General features: G+C 38.7%; 1 protein-coding gene across 6 annotated transcripts in view; it reads left to right on the forward strand.

Annotated features, from left to right (window-relative positions):
• Positions 1–786: 786 nt before the first annotated feature.
• LOC140942650 (doublesex and mab-3 related transcription factor 3, truncated-like) overlaps positions 787–27,473 on the forward strand; it is a 42,350-nt gene continuing 15,663 nt past the window's right edge. Inside the window, exon 1 of one of the 6 annotated variants that reach the window (XM_073391585.1) lies at positions 787–1,198. In XM_073391585.1, coding sequence (XP_073247686.1) covers positions 1,112–1,198 — 87 coding nt within the window. In that variant the 5' untranslated portion in view covers positions 787–1,111. Of the gene's footprint in view, positions 1,199–7,145; positions 7,219–9,840; positions 9,916–18,842; positions 19,160–20,162; positions 20,184–26,982; positions 27,138–27,473 lie in introns of those variants that run through there. The other 5 variants (XM_073391590.1, XM_073391594.1, XM_073391586.1 and 2 more) reach the window with 5 other exon arrangements.

Consider the following 27,473-nt stretch of genomic DNA (forward strand, 5'->3'; position numbering starts at 1 on the left):
TACACCGGAAAACTCTTGAAGACCCTAAATATCTCATTGTGATGAAAATGTTACTTTTCAGTGACTTTTGCTCTCTTCATCTATAAGGACCCATATAACGACAGCTCATTAACAGCTCATGACGTTATGCGGTTAAGTTGCTTTTGGATGGAACCTTCGACGCTTTTATTTTTCCGCTTCATTTTTTATGAAGTTTTTCATGAAGACAACACAATTGGTGGGGTCTCTCGAAAAAGCGTTAAATTTTATTAGCCATAAAATTCGCCATGAATTTATCAATAACGCTGTATCACGGTAGAGTATTCTAGATGCCTCTTTTACAGAGCACAGAATATTCTAGCTGTGTTAAACAGGTCACGCTAATGTGTGGCAAAGATTCGCTAGTGTGCGCTTACATTGATTCATCAGGGGTGAAGAGAGCTTGTTTAAGAACAAAAATTACTTTTTTGATTATATAATGTGCGATGTAAACGATTAACGCACCAAGGATCAGATTATTCAGTAAAAATATTTTCTTTATTGAGATGCGTGACTCAAGTGACCTAAACCTTCTAGAACATTAATGATATCTTATATCGCTCGGAGAGTATGTAACTTTGTAACAAGTAAACAAATTAGTAACTTCTAGAAGACTGCTACTAAGCCGCATTAAAATATAGATAGTGTTGGAGAAAAATAAATGTCTTTTTTCACGTGTTACCCTTAAGTAAACAAAGGCTGAAAATTTTCTAGAAAGAACGGCTCGTTTAAAAAGCTGTGACCCACGAATATTTCTTACATCGCATTTTATTCCAGTTCCGTGTGGGCGAACCCATCTGTCTCGAAGAGATTCATTCATGCAGCTGTAGTATATTTCACATGCATTGGTATTCTAACACGTGTCACAATTAAGACGTATGTCCATAGCATGTCATTCAACCTACTTTGAAAGAGACCTATACCTCGGGTCTAGTTTGTGTTCCTCAACATATCAGTTCACGAGTAATTTTTTGGTTTTACCTTGGAGTGACTCCACGTTGACAAAACAATATAGGGCAATCGCTGCAATTGGATTATTTGATTCTGACATTCGGCCCCAGACCGAATCAGACAAACTGAACACTGATCACGAATGGGAGCGCAAAAACCCATGGAGAACAACGAGAAAGATTCAACAGAGAGTGGAAAGATCAACAGCTCAGACGATCGATTTATCAGGGTTAGTATTAACTAAGTTTTCTTTGCAACATTATTATAGCTCAATAAACTAATGTGTTATTCATATTTTGCGAGATTTGAAACTACAATTGGACGAATGGGGCTTATTTATATTAAGTCCATGCAAATGTAACTGCAAACTTTAAGGTAACTATTTTAATCCTGTCATATTATTTTGAATGCTAGTTTGCAGTTACGACATTGTTAATACTAATTAAGTAATAATATGCGATCCAATTCGTCTGTGCAAAATCGCAGACAGCCTAAACTTCCCTTTGAAGTCGGTTTACCCAATCCGCGTGGTGTTCTCGCTTGTTAAAATATTGCTAAGCATTTCAATCTTGTCGTTCCATGTTTGCTAAAATAATCAGGACCTTTAAAATTCTTCGACTTATTGATGTACCAAAAACCATTCACATCCCCAACTGAGAGCCGAAATTAAGGCTAAGCAATTTTGCCAACAGACAATAAAAGCACTTAGCTAGCTACAATTACTTTCACCACAGTCAGTATTTCCCGACAGTGCTAAAAAAAAGCAAAACATTTTTCAATTAAGCAAATATATTTATCAAATAAGAACAAACAACAATCGTCTATTGTTACTGGACTAGACCGTGCCGGACATCGAGACAACTTTCACGCTTTTTTCAGTTGTTTTGGTGCTTGAATCATTATCGAAGGGCTTATATTCGGTAACATGCTGAAAAGTAGTTACAGAAGTTCATTCTCCATTGTCCACTGAAGGATACTGGAAAAGCGCCGGCTGAGATTTAAGCCTGTTAGATGTACGACCTACTCAGTTAATCTCACTAAGATTAACAATTTTGAACTTAGTGATATGTACAAGATCGATTTAAATCTCACTGCTTCCCCGACATGGATGTTCCCGCATAGGTCAGTGAGTATACAAAAAAGGAAAACTGAAACTTCAAACACCACTCAGCTATTTTGCGATCTCTGTCATTAAAACGAATCAGTTGTTTGAACACTTTATTTTTTTTGTACTTTGTTTCGGGTGCGAAGTTTATATCATCTTGGGTCAGTTTTGAATTTGTGCGGATTGCGATTGCAAGAAGATGATCAATCATATGATGAGAACACCGCGACAATTATGTGAATTAGGCAACCAAAAATCAGTAGGATTGCGTAAAAAAATCTTTGTAATCGCAGATCAGCTCAGTACCAACAAATAACATGTTGTTCTGTGTATTGTTCCACTAACTTTAAACTGAAACGATATAAGAAGAACGGACCGATTTTCCGTTTGGTTCCTGTTTCCCCTCTGTTTTGTTTCTACAACCTATCTGACCTCCGTCGAGGCGGCATAATAAACACTGAGTTTGAAACTCCTCTGACTACCATTTTTCAGTGTCAGCGATAAGACCTCAAGACTTCAAGACGATAAGATAATTTTCGATTCATGAGATTTTGCCGTCGGCCTGATACATTTAGAAAAAAGTTTACTCAGTGTCCCCACCTCTGATCTCATTTTGACGAGATCTATAATCACTGTATTGCAACTGACAAATGTTAAGTACGGAACTGGGTGAAATGAAGGTGTATGTTAACTGACTCAACTTTACTTTATACCAGTGTGTTTTTACAAACTATACAACCATCTGCATTAAGTACTGTTATCAGGGAAGTATACAAATGGGACTGATTTGTTTTATCTCTGACTAGCTGGTTTATTTTATGATTCACTAGATATTTTTATCGCCCGGAATGCTCCGTGATGACTGTATCGACGATCATGGGGAGTCAAATGCACCCGTATTTTCTTAGATTAGGTTGCATTTAATCGTCTGCAATGATCATAAACTACAGTTTCTTTAATGAGTTGCATTTTTTGTTTTTCTGCTCGCTATTTCAGTCATTCAAAACGTTACTACAGTAGTCCGTTTGCTTTGACAAAATTGAAGAACCCAGGATGACCTAAAGAACCCCTCATTAGCTTTAATTAATTTGAAAGCTTTCAGTTCAGAGTCAAAACTTGGGACTGCTTAGTAAAGGGCATGACCGTGAGAGCTCTATGGACATGAGGGTTGGGCCGCCCAATATGGTTTCCATGAAAAACGACTCATCAAGTTTATCATTTACTCTGGATCCGCCATTTGCACATAAGTTTGAGCTTGTGGGCTCCATTTTATAACAGCATAAGAGGAACGGTGCTCTCCTTTATCGAGGTTTTTTACAACCTAGGTTCAGTCATTTGCAATGAATCCACAGACTCCATGCAGCACAAGTTATGTACAAACGTTTTGGTAATCACAACACTACAAGCGCTTTCCAATTTAAAACGCTGCTGTGATTTCATCTCTTAAAAGAAAAATCGGTGCGTGTAATTCTACATGCGAAGAAAAAGTTTTCTACACTGAACACTCGGAAGCACTAGATGCAGCAATACACTGCGAAAAAGCCTATACTGTGTGATTACTTTTAGCCGTTAGATTATCGACAAGAGGGTCGAGTCGGCCTTTTGGTTTGAGGGTAGCTTTCTCGCGTGCTTCTAGCTCACTTTATATTATGGCTAGCGGCGCCTTCCACAAAGATAAACCAAGTCACAACAAAAACATCTCTGTCCCACATCAAGAGACAGTCGTGTATCATCGCCGTCTCGCGATAGAAAATACCATTGACTTTGATTTATAAACCTTCTTGAGAACAATTCATTTCATTTCTGGAGAACAGATGAACTTTTTAAATTGTATTGAATTGCTGATGTTCTTGACCACCTCTTCATGATTTCAATTTTTTTTACATATGTCTTCCACATTCCAATGAAATTAAAGAAGACCGATGAGAACTCAAACTTAAATCCTAACGTTAAATCCCATTTTATCACCAGCTGCTACAATGCTGTACTGACGTAAACAGCTGTGCTTTCATTTGACTTGGACGTTTTTCCTAGTTACTGAACGATGAACAATCAAAACAAGAAGAAAATGTGAGCTACCTAGAATTAAAATTTTAATGGATCGAGAAAAGATTGCAGCAGAGCAGCTGCGACTGCGCCTGACAGCAGAATCTTTAGGATCACTGTCAGTACCTCTTACTTAATGTTCATGTATAGGTACGCTTTCCTTGCTCTGCAGGCAGAAAAAGCTGGAAAAAATCTTTTATCTACGAGCTAAATAACACCACAGGGAAGCGCAATTAAATATCATTTAACTTAACCGTGCCAAAACCGTTTTCCGTTACCATACAATAAACTGCATGACTGAACTGTATCATTTACAGATGGAAAGCTTTGCTATTTCTGGTCATTTCTCGTGGAGGAAACCGTTACAAGTAAATATTGTTCGCACGCGATATTCAGTTCTCAGAAAAGATATACTGGTGCTCTGTTTTCAAGAAGCAGGCAAAGCAATGTAAAAGGTAAACGAAGGCTTTGGAACAAGCCTAAGGATTATTCCCATTCGACAAACAAAACTGATTTCTTTCGTCAAAGAACAGCCCCAGTTAATCTCCGATAATGCCGACTTATGCATAAGACTGTACAGACCCTAGAATCGCAGCTGCAGTTTTTTAGCGTTGGCTAGTGCTCTCGTTCTGCCGGGACTTAGAAATATTCGTAGAAAGGATAAAGTCAGTTAATTGTCAGTATTAAAGCGAGGTTACTGTCTTGTGAAATTAAAATGAATTATTTTAAGAAGCGTATCTGACGGAAAGTAAATGCAAATTGTTATAGTTGTTTCACGGTTATTGAAACTTCATTTCATCGGGCGGCATTTTAGCACGGGGTACATCGTTTACATAGTTAAATTTATCTTTAATTGTTCAAAAGTTTGCAGGGGTAAAAATTATCTTAAATTTGACCTTCATGGGTTTTTATCAAAACTGTGGATACTGAAATAGAGAAAAAGACCAATATCAGTTCCTGTAGACTGAAGGAAATCTAATTTTGGAACCAACACATTGTTTTGCTAATTGGTTTTGAGACATTATCGGGAAAAGGCATTATTAATTACAAAGTATTTTTCCCTCCTGTCTTTCTCGGTGTCATTTCCAATTTTTTTCAAAATCTTACTGGCTAGTCTTCTGGTGGTATTTTGGCGTGTGAAAGACGTTGATCGAAATGATCAAGACACTTTAGTGTTACTGACGAAAGCTCTTTCAACGTTTCTACATGTGAAAATCTTTAAACCACATGTATGCATTTTTTTTTACCCGAATTGAGTCTTATTCGGATAGAAAATATGGAAAAAAAACACAGAGGTGTTTGCTAAAACACTGGATTTTGATGACATGTTGGTAAGGTAGTGGGAGAGAGTCAATCCCATATTGATCGTCTGAATATAAAAATCAGCACTAAACTGTCTACTAAAAATAGAGTAGAAAAAATAGCCACTGATACGATTTCTCTATCAAGGAACAGCGTTGGGTTTTGTGATGCTCTGTCGTCCTGATTTGTTCTGTTCTTTAAAACAGTTCATTCCATGCAGTGTAGGAAACTTGTCGAGATTTGGAATCTCTTGACACTTGGTTATTGAGTTAAACTCGTGGATGTCCAGCGGGAATTCAACGGGATTTTCGGGAGCCTTGTTCCGGATCTTGTTCTCCTAATTCTCTTTCGTCATGAGCGCATTAACTGGAAAACCGTACTTTTGTTGTACCTACGCATGATCTTTTAATAAACATGATGCATTTCCTGCAATGACTCATTTTAAAACAGCGCCTTAAGGAATAAAAATCAATGAAATACAAAACCGCGTGAAACTAAACCCGTCATAGTCTCTGCACACTGTGCGGGCCTATGCATGACATACCTTTTTCAGACACTGGCAAAAGTTACAAAACGCAACAGTTCAAATTCGCGTGCAACCATAAGGAAGCGGATACTTAACTGTTTCTTTGAAAACTACCGAAGCTTTTAGCGAGGTCGCGATGGCACATCAAGCGCCCTAGGTATTGTTCTGAGATGCAATAACTCGGCAGACAACAGGTGCCAATTACAGCCATTGCTTAAAAGACCCGACAAAGACGTTCAGACACAACTGATCTTAACGTTATCTAATGCACACGCGAGGCTGTTACAGGTCACATATAAAAACATACATAATGGTACGGAACCGACAGCTTAAATACACCATACCCCGGGGGACGGGGTTGCTCCCTATACTGCCCTATACGGGGAGGCTACGTTTGAAAGACGTACCTCTTTGAGGCTTCAAGCTGATATAAAAGATGAGAGATTTCATAAGTTGAAGGATACGAAAGGGTAGGTAAACTGTCATTTCGATCCGTAAAATGACCAAAAATGGCTAACAGACCCATTTTATGAATTTGAAAGAGACAAGAAAACTTTCTGGTTTTGTGATTTTTTTTCTCATTAAAAAGACGGAGCATTTAAGGCAATTAAAAGATTATTATCTTCTGAATGGATGCAATGTTCCAAAGTAGGTATGTGAAAGGCGTACCATTTGTCGATATACTAAAGGGGTACAAGAGAGAATAAGCTCATCCTTTCTTGAGGGGTACTATAGTTTTTCTGTCAAAGGCTAAGGGGGTGGACCTCGAGGCAGAGCATCCCCGTATAAAACTTGTTGAGTAACCCCCTGGACCTCATCCCTTTCTCTCCTAGACTGAGGTATGGCGTGAGTATTTGTCACTCTAACATTTTTAACTTTTTAGCTGAAGTTGGCATGGTACTCCTTATTTCTTAGGGTTTTACGATAAACGTTTGGAATACTAATTTTTTAATTTGGCGTCTGTTTGACTTGAAATTGTGCACTTTCAAACCCCTGGTTTTAAGTGATGACATTTCATTAGCAGGGTTCAAAGAAATGAGACGCTTACATAGGAAATCGTACAGCGATTGTCTAACCCAAAACATGAAAACAAAGACTAATACAGCTAAAGATCTCTTATATAATAAAAAAAATTAACTGGATGCACGTGTAAGCTACCGTTATCGATTTCAATTATCATCTTTTAAGTACGTCGAAGCGATTTGTTACTAGCACAACAATGATAAAGAGCGGGAGTGGTTAGAACGGTATATGAATGAGTATTACGAAGGTAAAGTATCTTTTTTTGTATATATAAGAGAAATACCTATGGAGCAAACGTCATTCCAGTAAGCTATTTTCAAAGCTTCAGTTTATTGTTTCAAATGATCGACAGTCCTAAGTGTTCACTGGCTAGAACCCCTGACAGTAGTGTTCGTTCAACAAAATACGAATTATACGGCAGCCGTTGAAAAGTATATCTTTACTTCTCTGCATAGTAACGTTTTCATGTGTAGAAGGTCAGTACGTTAATCAAAGAAAAGTTATTACAGACTACATTTCTAAAATATGATTTGGGGATTTCAAAACTACAATCACGGACAGCCAACTTGGATGACACTGCTCTGGTTCTGCCGCTCTCCCTTCCAATTGTTTTGTAATGGTTTTTCGGTGGAATAGTCCAATTTCGAGGCCAACATTGAAAAGGAGAGGGAAAAGGACTTCGAGCACAAAATCTCAACTGTATTACTTCAATTTACCCTAGTTCTAATGGCACGAAATGTCGGTTCAAACGAATAAAAACCGAAAGTCTTCATCGTCATCATGCAGAAAAGTACCTGACGACAGTTTTTTTTCCAGCGAGTAAATAAACAAGGTATGGTACAGGGGCTAAAGGAAGTCGAAACGCAAAAAAAAAGACCTTTCAACAAAATGTGATACTAGTTCACTATAAACAAAAAAAATCATCATCTGTTTTTAGCAACACTTTGAACTTCTAAACTGCGATCAAAACTTTTTCACGAAAGCAAATATCACTGAAAATCAAGTTCAGATTTTCTTTTGTCAACGGCTATTTTAGCACCTGGAAACTGCCGCAACTATTCAAGGATATTTTCGACAATCCCTTTCCATAGAAGGAAGTTATAGATGGCTTTGACAAAAATGGTTCTGTCTCGAATTAGTCCGTGACTTCGAGTGACTCGTGATCCTTTCAAGTTTTTTACTTGGCCCGGATTCTTGGCCCTGTTGCAAATAAAACGTAGCCGCAAACCAACAGCTTAGGTCAAACACTTGGCTTACGTCTGACATAACTTACTGGCTCCTAGAATTTCTGTTCCGTAACAATTTTGCTAGATTACTTTAAAGTAAACGAAACTTAATGTAGACTGAAATATGATTACCAGCACTTGTTTGAACTGAACCGGAATATCTCAATTACACTGCCCTTTTAACAACTAGAGGCTTGAAAATAAAATCGGACCATATCAAAGGAATTTTCGGAGCTGTGTAAGTATGTGCTGCCCTCAAGGGTCGAGTGCAAGGGATAAATAAAGCTAATGAAACTCATAAAAACAGTGATGATATGTCACCTGCGCCGAGCACTGCGCTAGTGATTGATACGGAAGATGTAGTGCCTGGTTTTGGCGCCCAAAACGGTTGTCTGGTAAGTTATGCTTTTTAGTATATATCATTAGCGTGAATGTGGTCAGGGTGTTCTTAGTATACCGTAGACATAGGTCAACAAACTTAAAGGTATTCAACATCTATTTTTGAATCAACGAGGCGTAGGCTTTGACAAGTATTGTTTGCACTTGAAAAGCAATTATAACCACAGTGAGTGTTTTGAACCAACCGCAAAAACTGTTTGCACACTAAGGCGAATGCATGCCAATTTTTTTTATGTTCATCTTACATATTCTACAGCAACTGAATAAGAAATTAATTTAAGACCTCATCAGAAACTAGCGTTTCTTACTTATTATGAACGTAAATGCAGTTGTAGACCTTGGAGACTGTGAAGGGGATTTTGTTTTCGTGATTTTTTTCCGAAACGTTTCCGTGACTTGCCCACTCGTATTTGCATGCTCTAATCTGTCCCCTAGAAGATTGAACCAGGCCGATACAGTATTTGTGTACCTTTCCTTTATTTTTCTTTGTTTATGGCAGCAATAATATCTGTTTTTTAATTCTAAACCCTCTCTCGCTACACCAGGAAACAAACAATACACCTTGCTCATTTATACGTGTTGAAATGTCTTATTAAAAGTTCAACGAGTTCTGTTCAGTCTAAACCTTTTATTGCTAGGCTGCTCTCAATCTTTTTATGCATGCGTTTACAACCTCCATTATAGAAAGTTATCGCAAGTAGACTTGTTTATGCAGTGGACGGAAATTCATGCAGTGATCGCTAATAAATGGATTCTCTAGAAACGTTGACTGAGTTAAATGAGGAAGTTGAATAGTCGAGAAAGCATCTAAACAATTTTTTTGAAGCTCCTTCGCGTGAGCGTCTGCTAACGTTTTTTTATATTTACACTATTCGTAACCCAGAAATACGACTCTACTATAATTCTGCCCACGCAAACACCTTTCATGTGCACCCGTCACAAGATAGTTGCAAAATAAACTCGGAAAGGAGTACAACTATGTATATAACATTTCTCGCGTCGTGCCAGATTTTTGGGAAAATGTCTGCACACTATGCGGGCCTATGTTAACGACAAGTTTGAAAATTGGTGGAAAGAACGACGCTAAGTTAAATTGTAAACTTTGTCAGTTCAACCTCACGTGCCGTTATAGAATAGTGATGCATTATAATTCATTGCAACTCATCAAATACACCCGAAGTTGTCAACAAGGTCATAAAAGGCATCTATTATGGTCTATTATGTGTCACTCCCCGCCTCACTACCCGAAGGCGCGTTTCTCACGTTCCAAGTTGCTGGATACGTCACAGTGTTGTTTTCAACTAGACTGGCCCGTAAACGTAAGTTAGACCGATCCGAAGCAGCTAATATGCTATTTTAACATAAGTAGGGTTATCTTGTCTTGCTTTTAAAGAGAACCAGCACCGACCTTAAACTTTACAATGAGGCATTCAACATCACTATATATGCCTGGAAGCGTGTTTATGTCAGCGCCATATTCATTGAACTTGTACAGGCCAAGCAGGCCAAGTTTGAATCGTTAATAGTTCCAAATTCTGTTCTCAGTTGTAACATTTACAGAAGGTCCAAAGTTTAAAGTAGATCACATGACTCAAAATTTGAAACAACAGCACAGACTGACTGAAATATTTAAACATGTAAAAAAGATTTGCACAATTGTTAGTTTCAAATTCTGTTCTCAATTGTAAGATTCACAGACTAGGTCCAAAGTTTAAGGTAGATAATGTGACTCATAATTTAAAAACACAGACTGACTAACTAAAATGTTACAACATGCGAAAGAAGTTTTACACGTATTGTCGCCCGGGGCCGGGCATTTATAACTGCATGCATTGCCAGATGATAAAAGAAAGTTCCGGAATCCAGCAGCCGGATGAACAGAAGAAGCGGCCGGGTTACCTTTGGAACTATTTTTATGCCGTACCGGATGAATTCACACTCACATTCTGAAAATATATGTACGACCTCAACAAAGTATCTAATCGAATGGGTGATCTAAGGTTTATTTGAAGACATATCAAGATGATAAGGATTGATTACATTGTGATAGTTTGAAAGAGTCACGTCAATTCGACAAATCTCGAGCGGCCTAAAAGAAGGTAGTCTTATGAGAAGGTAAAAATATAAACAAAGAACTGGAAACTGTCCTCCGGATCAATCCGATATCACCAAGAGAGAATGATCTATTCTCTCTTGGATATCACCGTATAGCCGTAAAATTAAATAAATCATTTTAATAGATAAAACAACCTGCGGAGAGCAGACGTCTGCTGTTCGACAAGTATTGTATAAACTTTGAAAAGCAATTAATCGCCCATAAATTGAGTGTTTTGAACCACCAAAAGATAAATATACTCCTCATTTGTGAGTAGAAAGTTGGCCCCTTTGGCGCAGAAGCAATTACAGAATCGGCTCATTTTTGCTTTTCATACTTTTCTCCTGTAAGTGAAGGATCAAACGATATTAATTTGGCAGCTCAGAAACTCATCTACGAAGTATTATGGGTGCACAATATCACTCTGTTTGGTTGTAACAGCGTTTTGGTGATTGTTTTCCAAAATGTTTGCTTGACTTGCTCTCTCAATTAAAAACACGCTCCACAGAGCAGTCTTACAGGGCTTTATCAGACTGGTACAATATCTGCATGTACACCCAGTTCTGTGAAATATTTTGGTGTTATTTTTGTTATCAATTTTAAGAACTACAAGAAAACCCTGAAACTATGGTTCCCAGATTTGAATTTACTGTTTTCCCTGAGTGTTACCCTTTTTTAAGGTTTCCCGAAACTGTTTCATTTATACTTTTTAGGTGTTATATAGGTGCGAACCTCTTTAACTTATTATATTAAAAAGATGACATTTTTCACTGATTTAAGTCAGGGTTATTTGCCTCAAAAAGTGATATCGGTTCAAAAGTTCTATAAATTAACAAACATTACGTGGACTGGATCCCCCGGGGGTACTCCCTTATATTTGCCTTATAGGTCTGTGCCGCCCCCAAGGGTAATTATATGATTTTTGCTGCCAGTTTGGTCTGACAACGGGTATAGACTTTGCCTATTTTGGTCTGAATTCGGGTATAGTTTTTGAGGGAACACGAGAGTACATGAACGTATTTGTCGTTTCAATTCCAAACGAATAAGAAAGAGAGCGTCGAATATGCTAAATGAGTTTTAAGAAATTTTTTGTTGGCGCTCTAATCTAAGTAATGATAACACAATTTCTGTTTACGCCAGGTCTGAAAACGGTTGTGGGAATTGACAATTTTTTGGTCTGAAATAGGGTCAGGATTTGGAGAACCGGGCGACACAACCCCACCACGAATTCCCAGGAGTACCCCCCAGGAATGGACCACTTGCACAGCTGTGAAATGTACGACTGAAAGTAGTAATAAGTTAAATAACTAATTCAGTTCAAATTCACGTGCCATCGGAAAGTTGTTATTACTTTACTTTGCGTACCCGAAGCTTTCGTCAGGGTCATCAAAGAAAAAATCAAGAAGCATTTCATCACCTTGTTTTAGATACAAAACTCGCCAGGGAGTCCGATTCGCAGACGGCATCCGACGCGTATTACCGGAGACCCCACAAAAAGAACACGAACGATTTGCATTGGTGTTACAGCTATCTTATCCACAAACCGATAGGTTTTATATTAATTTCTCATCGGTTTTTAAAAAAATAGAAACATCGTGGAATCTTAACAATTAAAGCTGCATGTAACGTTAATGAGCGAAAAAGTCTCTGTGCAAACTGAGATGTTTCTTCTTTAATACCAGTTTCACCTGAAAGGTAACAGCTTTGGGGTTTCCTACACAGGTTGAAGAGTCATTTAGGGCCATTTATGCGAGGAGAAATAAGAAGTATCTCTCATAGGACGCTTCTTAAATAACGAACTGTGCCAGTTTCACAAGTTTGTCTTACATAAGACGCGAGTAGCTGGCATAAATTTCCTGTCCCGGGCTCGTTTTCGTACAGTTGCTAATTGCTAGTAGCCACAACAATCCAACATGGCCACGCATAAGTAGAGGCTTGCGTCTTATACAGCGAGGGGCACTGATTTCTAAGGGGTTTCCGAAGGCGTGTCTCGACGAGTTGGAGAGAACTCCGGGGCGAGATTAGTATCCCATGATTACGGGCTGCTCAGCCAGGTCACGCTATGGTCTTGTTAAAGACGAAATGATGAGCCATTTTAAAAAAACGGGAAGTTTGCGTCTTACGTAAGACCTGTCTTATATAATACTCCCTCAAGTCACGTTTTACTTGTAAAACGTGACCAATTTTTTCTCGACTAAATGATTCTATTGTCCGTACACTGAGATGATTATAAATGCCGTGAACCAAATACACAAGTGGTCCTGAGAATACTAAGTTTGTCTCAAAATACAGTAAGAAACATTTTGTGCTGTGTTACCGACGCTGAATATTTCACGGCAATCCAAAAGCACCCTGGCAACGAACACAATGTGACTCTAATGACACTGTTAAAATTGTAACATTCTCAGGTAGAGTCCACCGCTACTCTATCAGTCCAGGCACCACTTAAATTGGATTACAGATCTGTTGCCAAGGGTTCTAAATTTGTATCTGAAACTAAACAAAGGAATTATCTGTTGCAGACCTGTTGCAATTAAACAGTAACACATGAGGCCATTCATTATTTGAAAGGTTACACCGTGAAACGTTACATAATAGTTATCAGGATCGCCCACAGCGCGTCTTCTACAGCGCCAACAATCAGTCATATTTCAGGAATATCCCGCCAGTTGTTTAGTCCAAAGGAATCCATCCACTGTATCAAAAGTTTCCTTGGGATGTTTCATGCAGAACCACTGTCACGATGGTACATTATGACAACGGTATGTGGCCTGATCCCGGGGGTTAGGGGGGGGAGTACTTTAGGAATTTCTGGGTGGCGATGTGCCGCTGGGACTCTGGAACCCTTAATCTATACCAGAGCTAGTTCAGCTGAATTTTGCTACCCTATACTAAAGTAAACTCCCCAAATGCCCCCTATCCAAGAGTAGCTGTTTTCCAGAAACTACTGAGGTCACTAGCACAGTCTAGCCAAGATAGAATCTTCAACCAACTGATCAGTTTCCTCAAAAATGATACCCTATTCTAGACCCAAACGCTCTGATTGATATACCCTATCCTACAGTAAACTGCTTGAAAACCATACCCCTCACAGCGGCACACAATAATAAAGCCCATACATGGCAGTACCCCCCCACCCCCCGGGGGCTTGATACAGGAATGGTGTTGTATATAGAACAAATTGACGCGTGCTTTAAACAAGCCTACTTTTTGAGCATTATTAGGACGTGAGCAACACTTGCATAAGATGTTAACTGAGATAAATACACTAACAGTCACAGTCATACACTAACACTACATACACTAACAGACAGAGTCATATCATTATCTATTATCTATTATGCCTCGTGTTAAACCGTCCAGTTACAATCTTAGGAAAGAAACTTGTTTTAAACCTAGGATTAACACTATGCGTTTTAAAAACTCTTTTATTAATCGTTTAGTGTTTAAAAATGAATTAGCTATGTAATATACTACATTTTTTTCAATTCTTACTTTTTACCTTTTTAAAATTTCTTACACTTACTTGTAACAAAAGATATGTATTTTTATTCTTTGAGGGCAAAGGATTTGTGCACACACACTAAATTGGTACGAACTTTTAAGGAGGAAAAGTCCAAAACAATTAATTGATTTTGAGTAACTGGTGACACTGACATGTACCGGTAGAAGCAAGATCCAAATATCGCACTTTCTTCTGACTTGGAAACAGCCAGCAAATGCAAAGGTAGCAAATTAACTAACTTCAGAGACAAACCTAATGTCACATGTACGCAGTTCAATCCGCCGAGTACGATGCATGTCAAGGCAAAAAAGATGTGCAAGCTCTTAACTTAAATAAAAAAAATCAAGAGTGCATCCTGCTGGCTCAGAGAATTCAGTATTTCGACACCCTTTGATCACGCCCGATAGTAGTAAGACTGACCTAAACTTGAGTGGCTAAGTTCGGTCTGTAGTCATGCAGGTGTGCGAGTGGTTACCTAGCGGGAGTCCCATTTGTTTAATAACGAGTGCTGAGATTTCAGACAGAATTAGACGAAACCAACCTTCTGTTACTAAATAATCATTACCAGAAAATAAAAAGAACTTGCGAGAGTTTTTTGCTAGACGTGGGGAAACCACGCAAAGAGTAATTGTCCTATTGCAACGCGCACGATGGCACAAACCGTCCAATTACTTTGTCCTGTTAATACCGAAATCGATTGCCGATAGGCAATTACACCGGCCAAATCTAATTTTTCGCTAGTTTCAATACCTATCATCTCTCGAAAACAAGATGAAGTAGTTATAAGAATACCTGCGAATGCGGCAAAGTGTACATTGGCGAGTGAGGAAGATGTATAGATGAACGAATTGAGGAACATGACCGGTATCGCCCCATGTAAAGGAATCCAAGACAGTCTTGGATTCTGGGTTCCACGCAGTGGATTCCGGATCCCGGAGTGACACTGAATTCTGGATTATTAATTTTTTGCCAGTGGAACTTAGATTCCGAATTCCAATTGTTAGTGGGATTCCGGATTCCTTGGGCTGTATTCCGGGTTGCCCAACTCAAATTTCTGCATGGGATTCCGGATTCAACAAGCAAAAATTTCCCTGATTCCGGAATCCGGATTTCCTTACAGGGACATACGGCTTCAGAAAATCAGTGCTCAGCGTTTCTGAACACACCAATAAGACTGCGGATTATATCGCTTTGGCACGACGTAAATTTTATTGACTGAGACCTTCACTGGGACTCTAGTCTAGTAAAGGAGGCTATCCACATCAGAAGTCATCAACAGAGACGACAGAATCGTGGATGCCTACGAGTTTTTGACAGTACCGTACAGCTGATCGCTACCATGAAGCGCCGGGCAGCCAAGGGAACAGTCTCATATACTAACAATACCAGCAAAGCATCTGATCGAATTACCCATCAAGCATGATCGAGTGAAGTCCACAGTGTACCACTCACAAGGACCAACAGTGTTAATTACAGTTCCACTCGGCAAATCGATACCATCGCCGGTGAAAGGCCAGCTGCGCGCGATCAATGGCAAAGTCGAACGAAGGGACTTTCGCGAGACTAACGATAATTAACACACCACGATCAATATCTTCCACTGATAGTAACAATAACTTAGCTGAAACTTCCTTTAGACTATCGACGGCTGAATTTTGAAATAACGAAAACTAAGCTGAACAGCTGCATTAAAAACTGGACGATCTTTTAGGCAGTTGTGTTTACAAGAGTTCATGTCTGAGTTAGACTTTAGAAATTGCCCAGTTGTGTTTCGCTACACTAGCTATGCATTGGGGTAAGGTACTTGATTTTCTTAGTTATGCGTCTGCCGCATTAATTATTCATTCAGATGCGTAAAGGTAAAGGTCCTTTTTTAACATCGGTTACTCGTAACTTTAATTTATAGACTGACAAACCCCTGCGACTCATTTTGCACCTCTCTCTAATTGTCCTAAGTTAAACGGGTATTTAAAGTTACTTAAAGCTATACGTAAAAGAAAGAAGTAGAAAAAGGATTTGAGGTCACTGACTTATGTATCGAACGTCCCGCACAGAAAATGCTGCGGACTAACCAGTTGTGCTAATATAGCTTGCTCTCGAACTTGCCAAATCAGTATGACCGAGAGAAGATAATTATAGTACTTCATTAAACGTACCTATTCAGAAACTGACTTGGTAATCATCTCAGAGACCTATCTGGTTTATTTGTAGCACGAATCAGCTAGTGGTATTATACTTTGTTCTCAAACTCTGAAATCGAAAGTTCTTGTAAGTAGCAGACACTAAACTGATTGCTTTGCTTATGTCAGTCAATTAGTATTTCATGATCCCGTTCAGTTTAAAGTCACCAGTTAAAAAAATGTGTGCTGCCAAGACGGAAGAAACTGATTTGCCAATATACTTGGTATGGAGATAGAATGGCACCATACATATATACGGTAATTACTGCGGAGAAACCAAAATGTCTTTAGCTCTTTAACGTCGGGCTATTAATACGCAGTGACACAATTATATATTGCGTCCGTTCGCAGGGAGAAAGAGTCTATGGAGTGTTTTCACTCACGTGGCCAGCGTTCATGCAAATTTATAGGAACAAAAGAAAGCGTTTGCATAAGAAAAGAGTTCAACTCCCACAGGACTGGTTTGGGACACCAACATGGCCGCCGTTTCATTGTTCTGGGACACCAATATGGCCGCCTTGACGTCATGTGAAAACACTCTATACGAGCCAATAATTAATTAAACAAGAATCAATAAGTCTGGAGCCTTTACACCCGCGGATTACTGAGTGCTGTTGAGTGGGAAGAGTGAAAGTGAAAGCCATAACGTCATTACATTGAATATCAACTTTATCAATCTGTGCCATATCATTAGCCAACAATCATTCCAAATTGCGCGAAAAAAAATTGGTTGCCATGATAATGATCGTGCTTAGTCACTCACAAATAACACTGATCACTCAGAGATCAAATGGAATTGAAAGATAATCAATAGGGCAATTATTTTTTGGGCTTCTTTTCCTCTCCAGGCTGTTTTGGCGAAGTCTTTTTTTTTTTTAAATTTATACTGAAACCAAGGAATACTTAGAATTTTTGTCAGGTATTTAGGTATTTTTATGACCGTGAACTGAGCATTAAGAAGTTAGTTTTTAAAAAATGGGGAACTAAAGTTAATCCATGGGTTTAAACCTGGGTTTATTTTTTATTACAACTTGCGATAAATTGACTTGTTTGATAAAGGACTTGTTTGATTTTATCGCTGTGAACCTTGTTGCGCTAATAAGAGAATTATATAGTACGTTATCAACTAAGTTTACTTCCTATGGAATAGATTGACCTTGGTTTGTTAACTTTATGTTTGCCGGTATGACCGATAAAATTGTGATGTTACCAATGTATTCACGTGATAAGTTAAAATTCTTCATCTGTAACTGATGGAAACTTATTGTAAGTTTCTATAGTACACCTTACTCAGTTTAAAATTGAACTGTTTCTGGGCATGGAATTTTACTGGAATTTGATTTTAGCCTAATATTTGGGAGTAAGCGAGTTCAAATACAGAAAATTCATTAGATCATAGATACTTTTACCCGACTCAGAGCCCTCGCCGGAACTGGTTGGTTTGTTTGCAGTTATATTGGGTGTTAAACTCAGCTATTTTGATGTCGTGTGCTGGATCAGACAGGCCCTGCGGCTAAGGCATGTTAACACATGTGATCATTATATGTCTAACACATTAGTGCTGACTTCCGAAAAAAAAAAAGCTGCTATAAAACCTTCAAAAGTCATCGGTACTATACTATGCATCGGCACGTTAAATACGGAACTCCTAGATCCTAAACCTCTCAGGACCATGGTTTGTGCATGAAATTGAGCATAATAACAGTGAAATTAATTCGGAATCAATATTAGCCTTTGCGTGTTTGATAACTTGGTCATTTCGTGATATCACGCGAAGGGCGAGACAGAAAGTTCTACCTTATTCCAATCGTCACGCTAGCATTTAACAAAAATGTTTTCGAGCGAAATTCCGGGCAAGCAGAACTCGAGTACAAAGATCGTCAGCGACCACGTGGTACTTAAAATTAGTCAATATTTACTAGTTGTCGTTGTTACCCTCGAGCTTTCTCACGACCTGGCTGCCAAAGAGATTAAGAAACAAAAATAGATTTTTCGTGACTTGTATTGCATCTGTTTAACAGCTTAGACCTGTGATCTTTGTTGACAATAGATATACATATCCTGTATCGAAATAAAAGTAACTCTGTAACAGATATAAAACAAATAGGTACGTAACTTCTGGAAAGGAGATGGCTTAGCGGACAAAATCGTATTATCGGCTCTTATTTGTTTTTCCCCGTCAAAAAATAGGAGATTCCCAGATCTATCGACGGCAGACAATTTCTGGAATGAACTGTTTTGACTCGTTTTATAGTTCGCACGCTGAATGACTCATTCATTAAACTTGTCGTCCGTCGTGGGAGGATAGGTTCGCCAGGAATTTATACAGAGAGGCTGCAGGTGCCAAGTACTCTCAATACTGCACGAGTTGGACCATTTAGCGCTTCAACTCGCTCGCGGCGCGCCAGGTATAGCTGTTACGTAATTGAGAGTAGGAGAACAGACTTGATCAGCTGTCACTAGGACTGCACCCGTTCATCCGCGAAGCCAACAGCTTGCTTCTTCCTAAAATAAGTCCAGTTTATTTTCAGAACTAAACCAAAACAATAGAACAAAGCAAAAAAACTTCACAGGGGTCCCGTAAGGAATTTGTTACGGGCTTAAAATAGCAAACGCTGCCGGTCGTCGAATAGAGAAAGTTTGACAGCGGTACAGCGTGCTTACAACGTGTCCTGGAGACGCCATTAACGGGCCAGTGGATAACTGTGATGGCCACTTGCACTGAAGAGGGAACTTCTTCTGCTAATGAAACATCCGGAGTGACAACAAACAGGTCTGTCATGGTAAGTTCAATCAGTTTTTATCATCGCAGTCTTGGTCACTGGCCTTATAATGTTCTACGTCGATTTTGTCAGAAGGACCCGTGTCGAGTCTAACTATTGCCATGGGCAAAATAAGTGAGATGCCATCTTCTTCATTCGGCTTAACACTGTGACTAGCTGGATTTCTGAGAATAGAACCGTTTGCCGTTTTATTGTAGGAAATGTAGGTGCACTGTGATTTGTGTTTAGCAAACAACGTTGGACATCGGCGGAGCGAATCGACCATGATATTGTCGCAAAAAAGCTACGCTACACAATATAATTATGTGGGATTCAGCTTCTGACAAATTTATTAATTACACTTGCGTCATTTTTTTAGTGGACAACAAAATTTGCGAAATCCATCGCAGAACTTGGCCCCGCCACTAAGTTTGCACCCTTAATTTCTATGACGTTCTGAAACTTTGTCCTAGCCGGATGTGGACACACTTGTAGGGGCGATTTGACCTAGTTTTCTGAAACACTTATTAATTTAAAAAAAACTAATTGCGTCATTAAAATATTGAATTTTATTGTAATCAAAGATAATATCTGAGATTGGGCGAAAAGTCATTCTCCGAAGAGAAGAATTGTTGTGCTCTTCAAGAGTAACGACTTTATTTGTTTTCACTAGTTAACTTTTGATTTGAGACCCGGCCGGAGCTCTGTACTGAAGCAACTCATTCACGGAGAAAATTTTTCAGCTAAAAATCAAACTGTGGCTTATGTTACTCCTTTTTCACACCCAGAAACCTAAGAACCCTCAGACATTTCAACCGCCTTTGTCGCCGGACAAAGCAACGAAAAGGATATGTCACCTGTGAAATCATTTCGGCTACCTGGGCCTCACGAAACGCAAAAATTTTTTCTAACAATAAGCGGCTTGTATTTAACCACTGTACGACATAGCATAGTTCAAGTGTCATTTCATAGACCACAGGGACAGACCCATTTTACAAACCATTGGTATATGGAATAGATCAACGCTTTTAACAGGCCGATGCAAGTAAGTTACTGCATGATCACCAACTTTTAAGTCAAGAAGAGGCAACATGTCTCACCGGCATTTGTACAGCACTGAACAGTTTTGAGAAGCATAGATTGCCGAAATTATAACTGGACACAGACAAGAAAATAACTCAAAGTTGATGGGTTAGTTAGGCTTGTTTTAATTTAGCTGTAAGTGTGGGTTTAGCTAACGCAATGTTCGACTAGGCGTCGTCCGATTTCGGTTCGGAACCTCGTTTTAACAGGGCCACACTTCCTTGTGGCTCACCGTCTGAGTGCAAAACGTCTTTCCTTTGAATGACTCGACTGCAGAAGCAAAGGCCTATTTTTAGATAAGAAAGGAAAACAGTAAACACAAATATCCGACATGTCTTCAGTCATGTTCAAGGGATTTTTAGTAGATGTTTTTCTTTCTATCATTCGGAAACCACATCTGACGCCCGTGGGTAAAGGTCGAAATGAGTTGAAGCCGGCAGCGGATGAAAGTGAAATTCCAAAACATAACATAACATAAAAAAATCGAGGACTTCAGTATCAATTAAGACTTGTTAACGGAAGTTTTATCGAGTTATCTGGTGATAAGCATAACTTATAATAAGTTACAAGTTTAGAAACGACCGTGATATTCACCGTGCCGCGATATTAACAGCGTTCTGATGCGGCACGTAAAATCTTGGATGGCCGGTGTATTCAGTGACTTGGCTGTTACCCGAGATGAGCGCCGCTTAATTGTTATGTAATTCACAGAGGCCTTGGCCTGTTATGAAACTTGACTTATAAAGTTTAAACTAAAAAGCTGTTATAATATAGTCTTTTCAACATTAGATACTGATACTGAGAATTATTAAGAGACCTCTGACTTGCCTCGAGGAGTACTCAGGACAAACTGCTCCACATTACCACCGGTATGACACATCGAAAAAGGGAGTCACTACTACTGTAGTTTTAGAAGCAACATATGGCTAGGAAAGAGACCATTATCTATTGCTTAGCTTCGCAATTTATTCGCTAGATTCCTACCGCAGTTTTTTGTGTGGTGTGCAGTTAAATATAGTAAATTATATCCTTCAGTCTTGACCATTCCATCGAAACCTTATAATCGATCATAGAATTTCTGCCGTCCCAAGGAGAGCAACAAAGATGGACACATGTGTTAAGCTCAAAGGAAATAAGTCAGTCAATTTATCTTCCAATGGGACAGGTTTCCCTCTGATCATATTCGATCATCATTTTTCTTTGAGTAAGCTTTTGTAGAAACTGTTTCCATGACAGTTGAGCTTTGGCGCATGGCATTTAGCCCAGTTGTTGTTTGTTCATTACTGACCTACATCTGTAGGACTTCATTTTCTATTGGGAATTACTCAATTTCGCGAACTGGGAACCAAAGCACTCAATGGTAGGGTATCAGCTTGAGGCAGTAATATCTTTGTCAGTTTTAACTCAATACTAGTTGATCTTTCGTTATTCACGGGTACTATTACACTCCAGTAGGATGTTATTCATGGCCATGAAAGTTATCAAAAGTAAAAGGAGTTATTTCGACATCTATACACCATAGTCAGATTTTGTTTAATGTGTAGTGCCCCGATCATTGTTCTACTAACATTTAAACAAAACAGAATGTTTTTAATTAATAATAAATAGTTTAGCTTACTCGCTGTAAAGCGTGCAAGTTTTATCACCTTCACCTCACTCAGCGAACAGAGGATTTCTTCGATTCCCCCAGACTTATCCTGTTCCACTGGATGTATTTGTCCGTGCCTGTTTGCTCGGAGTAATTTTACTTAATCTGTGAAATAGGTTATGGTCTACTACGAAACTGTTATGCACTGATTTAATTTAGTTTCTTCTTTCGTTTTTTTGACATTGAATAGTAAACTGAATCACTCTTGACTAAGACTTATTTGTAACAACTAATAAACCCCGCATTAAAAAAAAAAAGAGAGAAAAAAAAATCAGGCACAAACCGGGCTATACATTAGCTGCTAAGGCATTTCCAGTGGTTTAATTTTACCTCTGGATCACAGGAAGCTAAACAAACCATCGTCCAGGTCAATAAGAAGATCTTCAGGTACCTTCAGGTAAACTTCATGTTTTTTTGTATGGTAGTTCAGTAAAAAAACGTCAAGGTACACACTAACTTAGGGCTTAACATTTTACTCTTGACTGGAGAGGTCAAGGCAAGTTTTCTCTGGCAATTACAATTTACGGTGAAAAACAAATAAACTTACTCTCTTCCTGACACATAACTAACTATACTGCCATTACCAGATAGTTTTTCGATAGAGTTTGATAATCACTTTTTATAGATTTTCACTCACAAAATTACTCTTTTCGTGACACTTAACTAGCTAGCTTTTCGAAAGACTTTAATAATCACTCTTTATAAATTTTCTCTCATAATTCCAACATGAAGTTCAGTGTATGATTTCAAAATGTGCAGGACTCGTGCAGCGAATCCGCCCTAGCTCGGAGCAACACTTTGCGCGTGATATGAGGCTGTTTTTTCAAGCAACCTTGACCACGTTTGACGGTCCCATATAAGATCAGTCGTTCGATAACAAGTGTACTGTATTATTAATAAGTCTTCCAAGATTTCAGCATAGTCTAAGCGGTGAAAAATGTTTTATGGTATTGTCAAGTGAATTCTTGTCGTAAATTTGTTTAATCAAGGTTTAATCAAGTAAATTCTTAAAAAAAAAAAGCAAAAAGAGTGATATTGTTGGCGACACACTTGTAAAAGTTAGCCCAACTTTTTCAAGTGTTAATCCTCAGTTTGTTGCAAATTACTCGCCTACATTCAAAGCCACCAGCAAGAGTGTCTGAGTGAATTCAGTTCAGTTATAAAACCCTAATAAATTAGAAGTAGTTTTTAACAAAATGGAACATTTTACTTATTTTCCGTTGATAGAAATCAGTACATCTTGATACAAATCAGTTGAATCTTTTACTAAGGAACCTCTTTATGTGATTACGAGTGGCTTACTTCTCTCGTTATTCCGGCTTCGATTAAGTGTGCTTATTAATTTGTATGGTTAACTTATCAAAATCGGTATATCATGTATCTGCGTTTGCCGCAGTCGATAAATGAAACAGATAAAAAGCAGACGAGGAAAGCTTTACCCCGGTTCACTCTTAACTGAAGTAACTATTTTGTCTTGAATTTCCTGTAGTCCATTGCAAAATGAGAAATTGCTAGAGTAAACAAAAAGTTTTCAAAACTAGGTTGATCGAGGGAAGTTACATCATCATCGACCCTGTAATTTATACCATACGATTATTGAAAACAGAATTCTGACAGGTATGTTGTCTGAAACTTCTGAATTGACAGTACGAACTGCTTAAAAGCTAAAAAGCCACAACCCCCACGGACTTTTTATTTTTTTTAATTTTAACCTCTGCGAACTTACAGTCGACAGATACAAAGGTTTCCGAATCAAGGATCTTCAAACTGAATCAGTAGTGAAAGAAGTCAGAGCTGATCTTGAGTGGTGTTATAATTTAATTTGACGACTTTTTCTGATTTGATGGAGCTGGCGGATTTTTCAATAGAGACTTTTAAACACTAAACTGTTTTTGCCAGTCACATCAACAAATTTATGAAATAACTCAGCTAATGAAACAAGGAGGTTGTAGATTCTGATACTCGGTGAGAAGTGTTGGAAATTCTCGCCAGAAATTCGGAATTCGTTCTCGTGTTACTACGGTGATGATAGGATGGTTTTTGAACTCGAATTTTAATGAAAACGCCTCATGCAAGCTCTGGCAAATGTACTCTATATATAACCGATGAACAACTAGGTAAAAGATTAGGTGTGGCAAAAGCTTAGGGATTGTGAGGTCACTGCTACTCAATAGTGAACTCACCTGGAAAGGTTTTTATTTAATATACCAATTGTTGCTTTTTATTGCTTTTTTTGATCTGAACGTGAGAGTGAATAACGAATCAGTATACGTAAGGTAACATACCGCAGGGCAAAGGCGAGGAACGCTCTCTGCACGTTACTGAAAAGCAAGTATCTGTACATATTTGACCCTTGAATCTGACTTGATTTCTGAGGTAAAATGTTTGTCCAAACTAAAGCCAATTACAACGATAATTCTCGATTGAATTAATGTTATGTGCTTTTTGAGAGAGAGACTTTTGGATTGCAGATGACAGATTGGAGCAAGTCAGATTGAATAGGTTTCTCAGCCTAGACATAATTCAAAGAGGTCAAGGGTAGTGTCAGTTTCTCTTAGATATCGATTAAATATAACAGGCATTTTTAAAAAAATAAAAGCCAGACAGATCAGAAGAAGATGAAATCTTGATGCAAATTTCACAGTTGTTTGAGAGAGTCTATAGAAACAGCAGCTCGTGATCTGTCGGCCAGTAAGCAAAAGGGACTAAGGGAACACGAGCTCACTGATCCGGTCCATATACAGCTATTTCGAGAATTTAAGGTTGTCGGAAAAAATGTGCACGAGACGATCCCGAAAGGTAGATGTGATACCATCAATACACCATTCCTGAAAATGTATCTGTGGAACCTACTTTTGTTGCTTTCCGTTAGCACTTGCAAACATACGTTCACTTCTTTGAAGAACAGTTAACTCAAAACCATCCACGATACCTTCCGGGATTGTCGCGAGCACTTTTTCCGACAACCTTTCTCGAAATAGCTTTACTGCAACCATCTTCCCGCAGAATGCAGCAACTCCAAAAGTCCTGAAACTTTCAGATTGAGCTGAATATGGACCATGAAACTTGGCGACGTGAAACAAATTTCGATTGATAGAAAGATTTTAATAGACTTTTCTCCAATGAACAACCCAATGCCGGCGAGTCACACAGAGCAAAATATGCCTGTACAGATTCGTGCAAATAGACGGTTTGCTTTGTCTACGTTTTATTAATCCGAATAATTGGATTTTGCTTAAGGTTAATGATCGTCTCATTTAAGTGTCCGCACTTCTATAAGAGCAGTCATTTGGATTGCTTCGGCAGCTCCCACGCATATTGTCGCCGGCTGGCTTTTGAACCAAGCGATTTCACTTCCGCAGAAAATTAGATAAGCATGTTAAACGTAAGTTTGTTCAGTTTCTAACACTGAAAACATTTATTCACCATTTTTAGTTTGTTAACTTTAAAGAATTTCTTGCTAAAAAAATCGAACGAGCTTATGAAGAATTCAGTGATACTGCGAGTTGTTTTTCGTTCAAGCCATTAATATAGCATATATTTCCGAAAAGAAGAAGCAATTCATTGTAAAGTTTGACGGTTACTTCGGATCGGCATGACCGACTTTTTGGCAAACCCTATTATATAACTACTAGTTATAGCTATCGCTAAGTGCCAACGAGCAAAGATGTTACCTAAATGTTGTTTAGAAAATTAATGTCATGAAATACAGTAACTGATGAAAAATAGATTGAACTTAATTCGTTTGCATTAGAGAAAATAATCTTGAAAATAGTGCAAACGTAAAGCAAGGGGCACACACAGACCAACCCACGGTCAGGCCATTACCTCACGCATGCGCACAGGCGTATCACGCGGGAAGAGGCAGCCATGGACAAATTTTTCGCCCTTACTGGGGCTTATCAGCGTGGCATAGCCCTAGGTCAGTGAACGGGGTAAAAGTCCTTTAACTGCGCATGCCAGCTCCACACGACACATATGGGAGCTGTTGGCTGGGAACAGCACGGCAGTTCTCCTACGACATGCGCGGGGAAGGCGGATCGTGGGTTGGTGTATGTGTGCCCCTTGCTTTGATTTGTCTTTTGAAAATAGTGAACTAAACTGTGCTACTGCATAAAGAATTTGAAATCCCGACTTTACATGGCAAATTTTTCGAGATATTGATGTTTGTGTTTTTGTCCGAAGTTGCGCTCAAGTCATTTTGCGTAAAATTTAGTGGCCTTATAAGCGACATGCAATAAAAAATTCCAGCGGGCAAATGAGCGGCCATACGCGTACGCATATGCTGCAAATGCAAGGCGGGATGAACATGGGACTCACAAGCATGCAGACGGCACGTGTTCGCTCGGAAACAATGCATTCTCTGCTCTGCATTACGTCATGAGTGTTGTCTTACATTACGCTATGTTACATCGATTCGAGATTTTTTCTACCCCTGGAACAATCGCGCACGGCTCTATTAGGCTTCCGCCTCGCAGCCTCGCATCTTCGCGAAGCTGCTCGTTGGCAAATGCAATGAGGGTCCATAAGTCACTTGCACTTTCTCAACTAGACATAGTCTACTTCCTGCAGTACCAGTCAGCATGTTTCGCCAAAAGCATCGACTTAGAATTTAGATGAGCTTGTCACATGGATACAATGAGATATTTTAATCCGTAAGATAAATAAGAGAGAAAGTAGATATTGAACTTCGAGGCTGTAACCTCGGCTCGTTTTAAAACTTATTTTATCGATACCATGTATTATTACTAATCCACTGTTTTTGCACCTGCGTTTTAAAAATACTCACTAAAGCTTCCACAGTTATTTTCCACTAAAACTATTTAACGATTTTTTTTTGTTTTTCAAATGCTTAAAACCGCCTACGCACACAAAGGAGTCAATTCTAGTCGTCTGCTCTTTGTGTAGCCTGAAACAAGGATTTTGTTGAGTGATTTACGACGTTAAAAGGGTGTGAAGTAGGTGATGTTTTCAAGAACCATCTCTAGAATTTTTTTTTGGAACGTGACGATTTTTAATTTGCTATTGTTTACGTTTGTGCTAATGTTATTTTGTAGCCAATACTCACGTACATCCCGACTTTTTAGTGCATTATATAAGTTTGTCGGCCGCGTAAGCAACATTTCCGTCGAACAACATCTATAGACGACCGTCAATATAAACAGTACCGCTCATCATATACAAAGCAGCAGATGAGTGTTTATGTTTATTATACATATTCGCATTATCTGCCTTAAGCCACTCATGCACGATCTGGATACCTGTAAGGTAAGTTGGCTCAATAGTAGAGGCCTGTGATAAATTGCACGATTTCTCAGTTGCTTCTTCGTTTAATGCAGTTAATTTCTCAGCATTTCTTCCCTTAAAAAAACGGACGACCGATTAAATCACAGAGTGTCGGTGATGAAGATAAACATATTTGGCGAGACATATTCATTGCCGAAAGAAGTGCGGTCAGCCTAATCGAGTGAAGAAAAGTTTCTGTTTTTTATCTCTTTGAATCCCTGTGAGAAGAACTTTGTCATCGAGTTAGTAAGTAATCTGTCTACCTGCTTATCCAATTAATGCTTTCAAACTTCGTTTTATTTTCCGTATTAAGCCTGT

The sequence above is a fragment of the Porites lutea genome, chromosome 7, assembly GCF_958299795.1.
Source record: "Porites lutea chromosome 7, jaPorLute2.1, whole genome shotgun sequence".
In the NCBI taxonomy this organism is placed as follows: Eukaryota; Metazoa; Cnidaria; class Anthozoa; order Scleractinia; family Poritidae; genus Porites; species Porites lutea.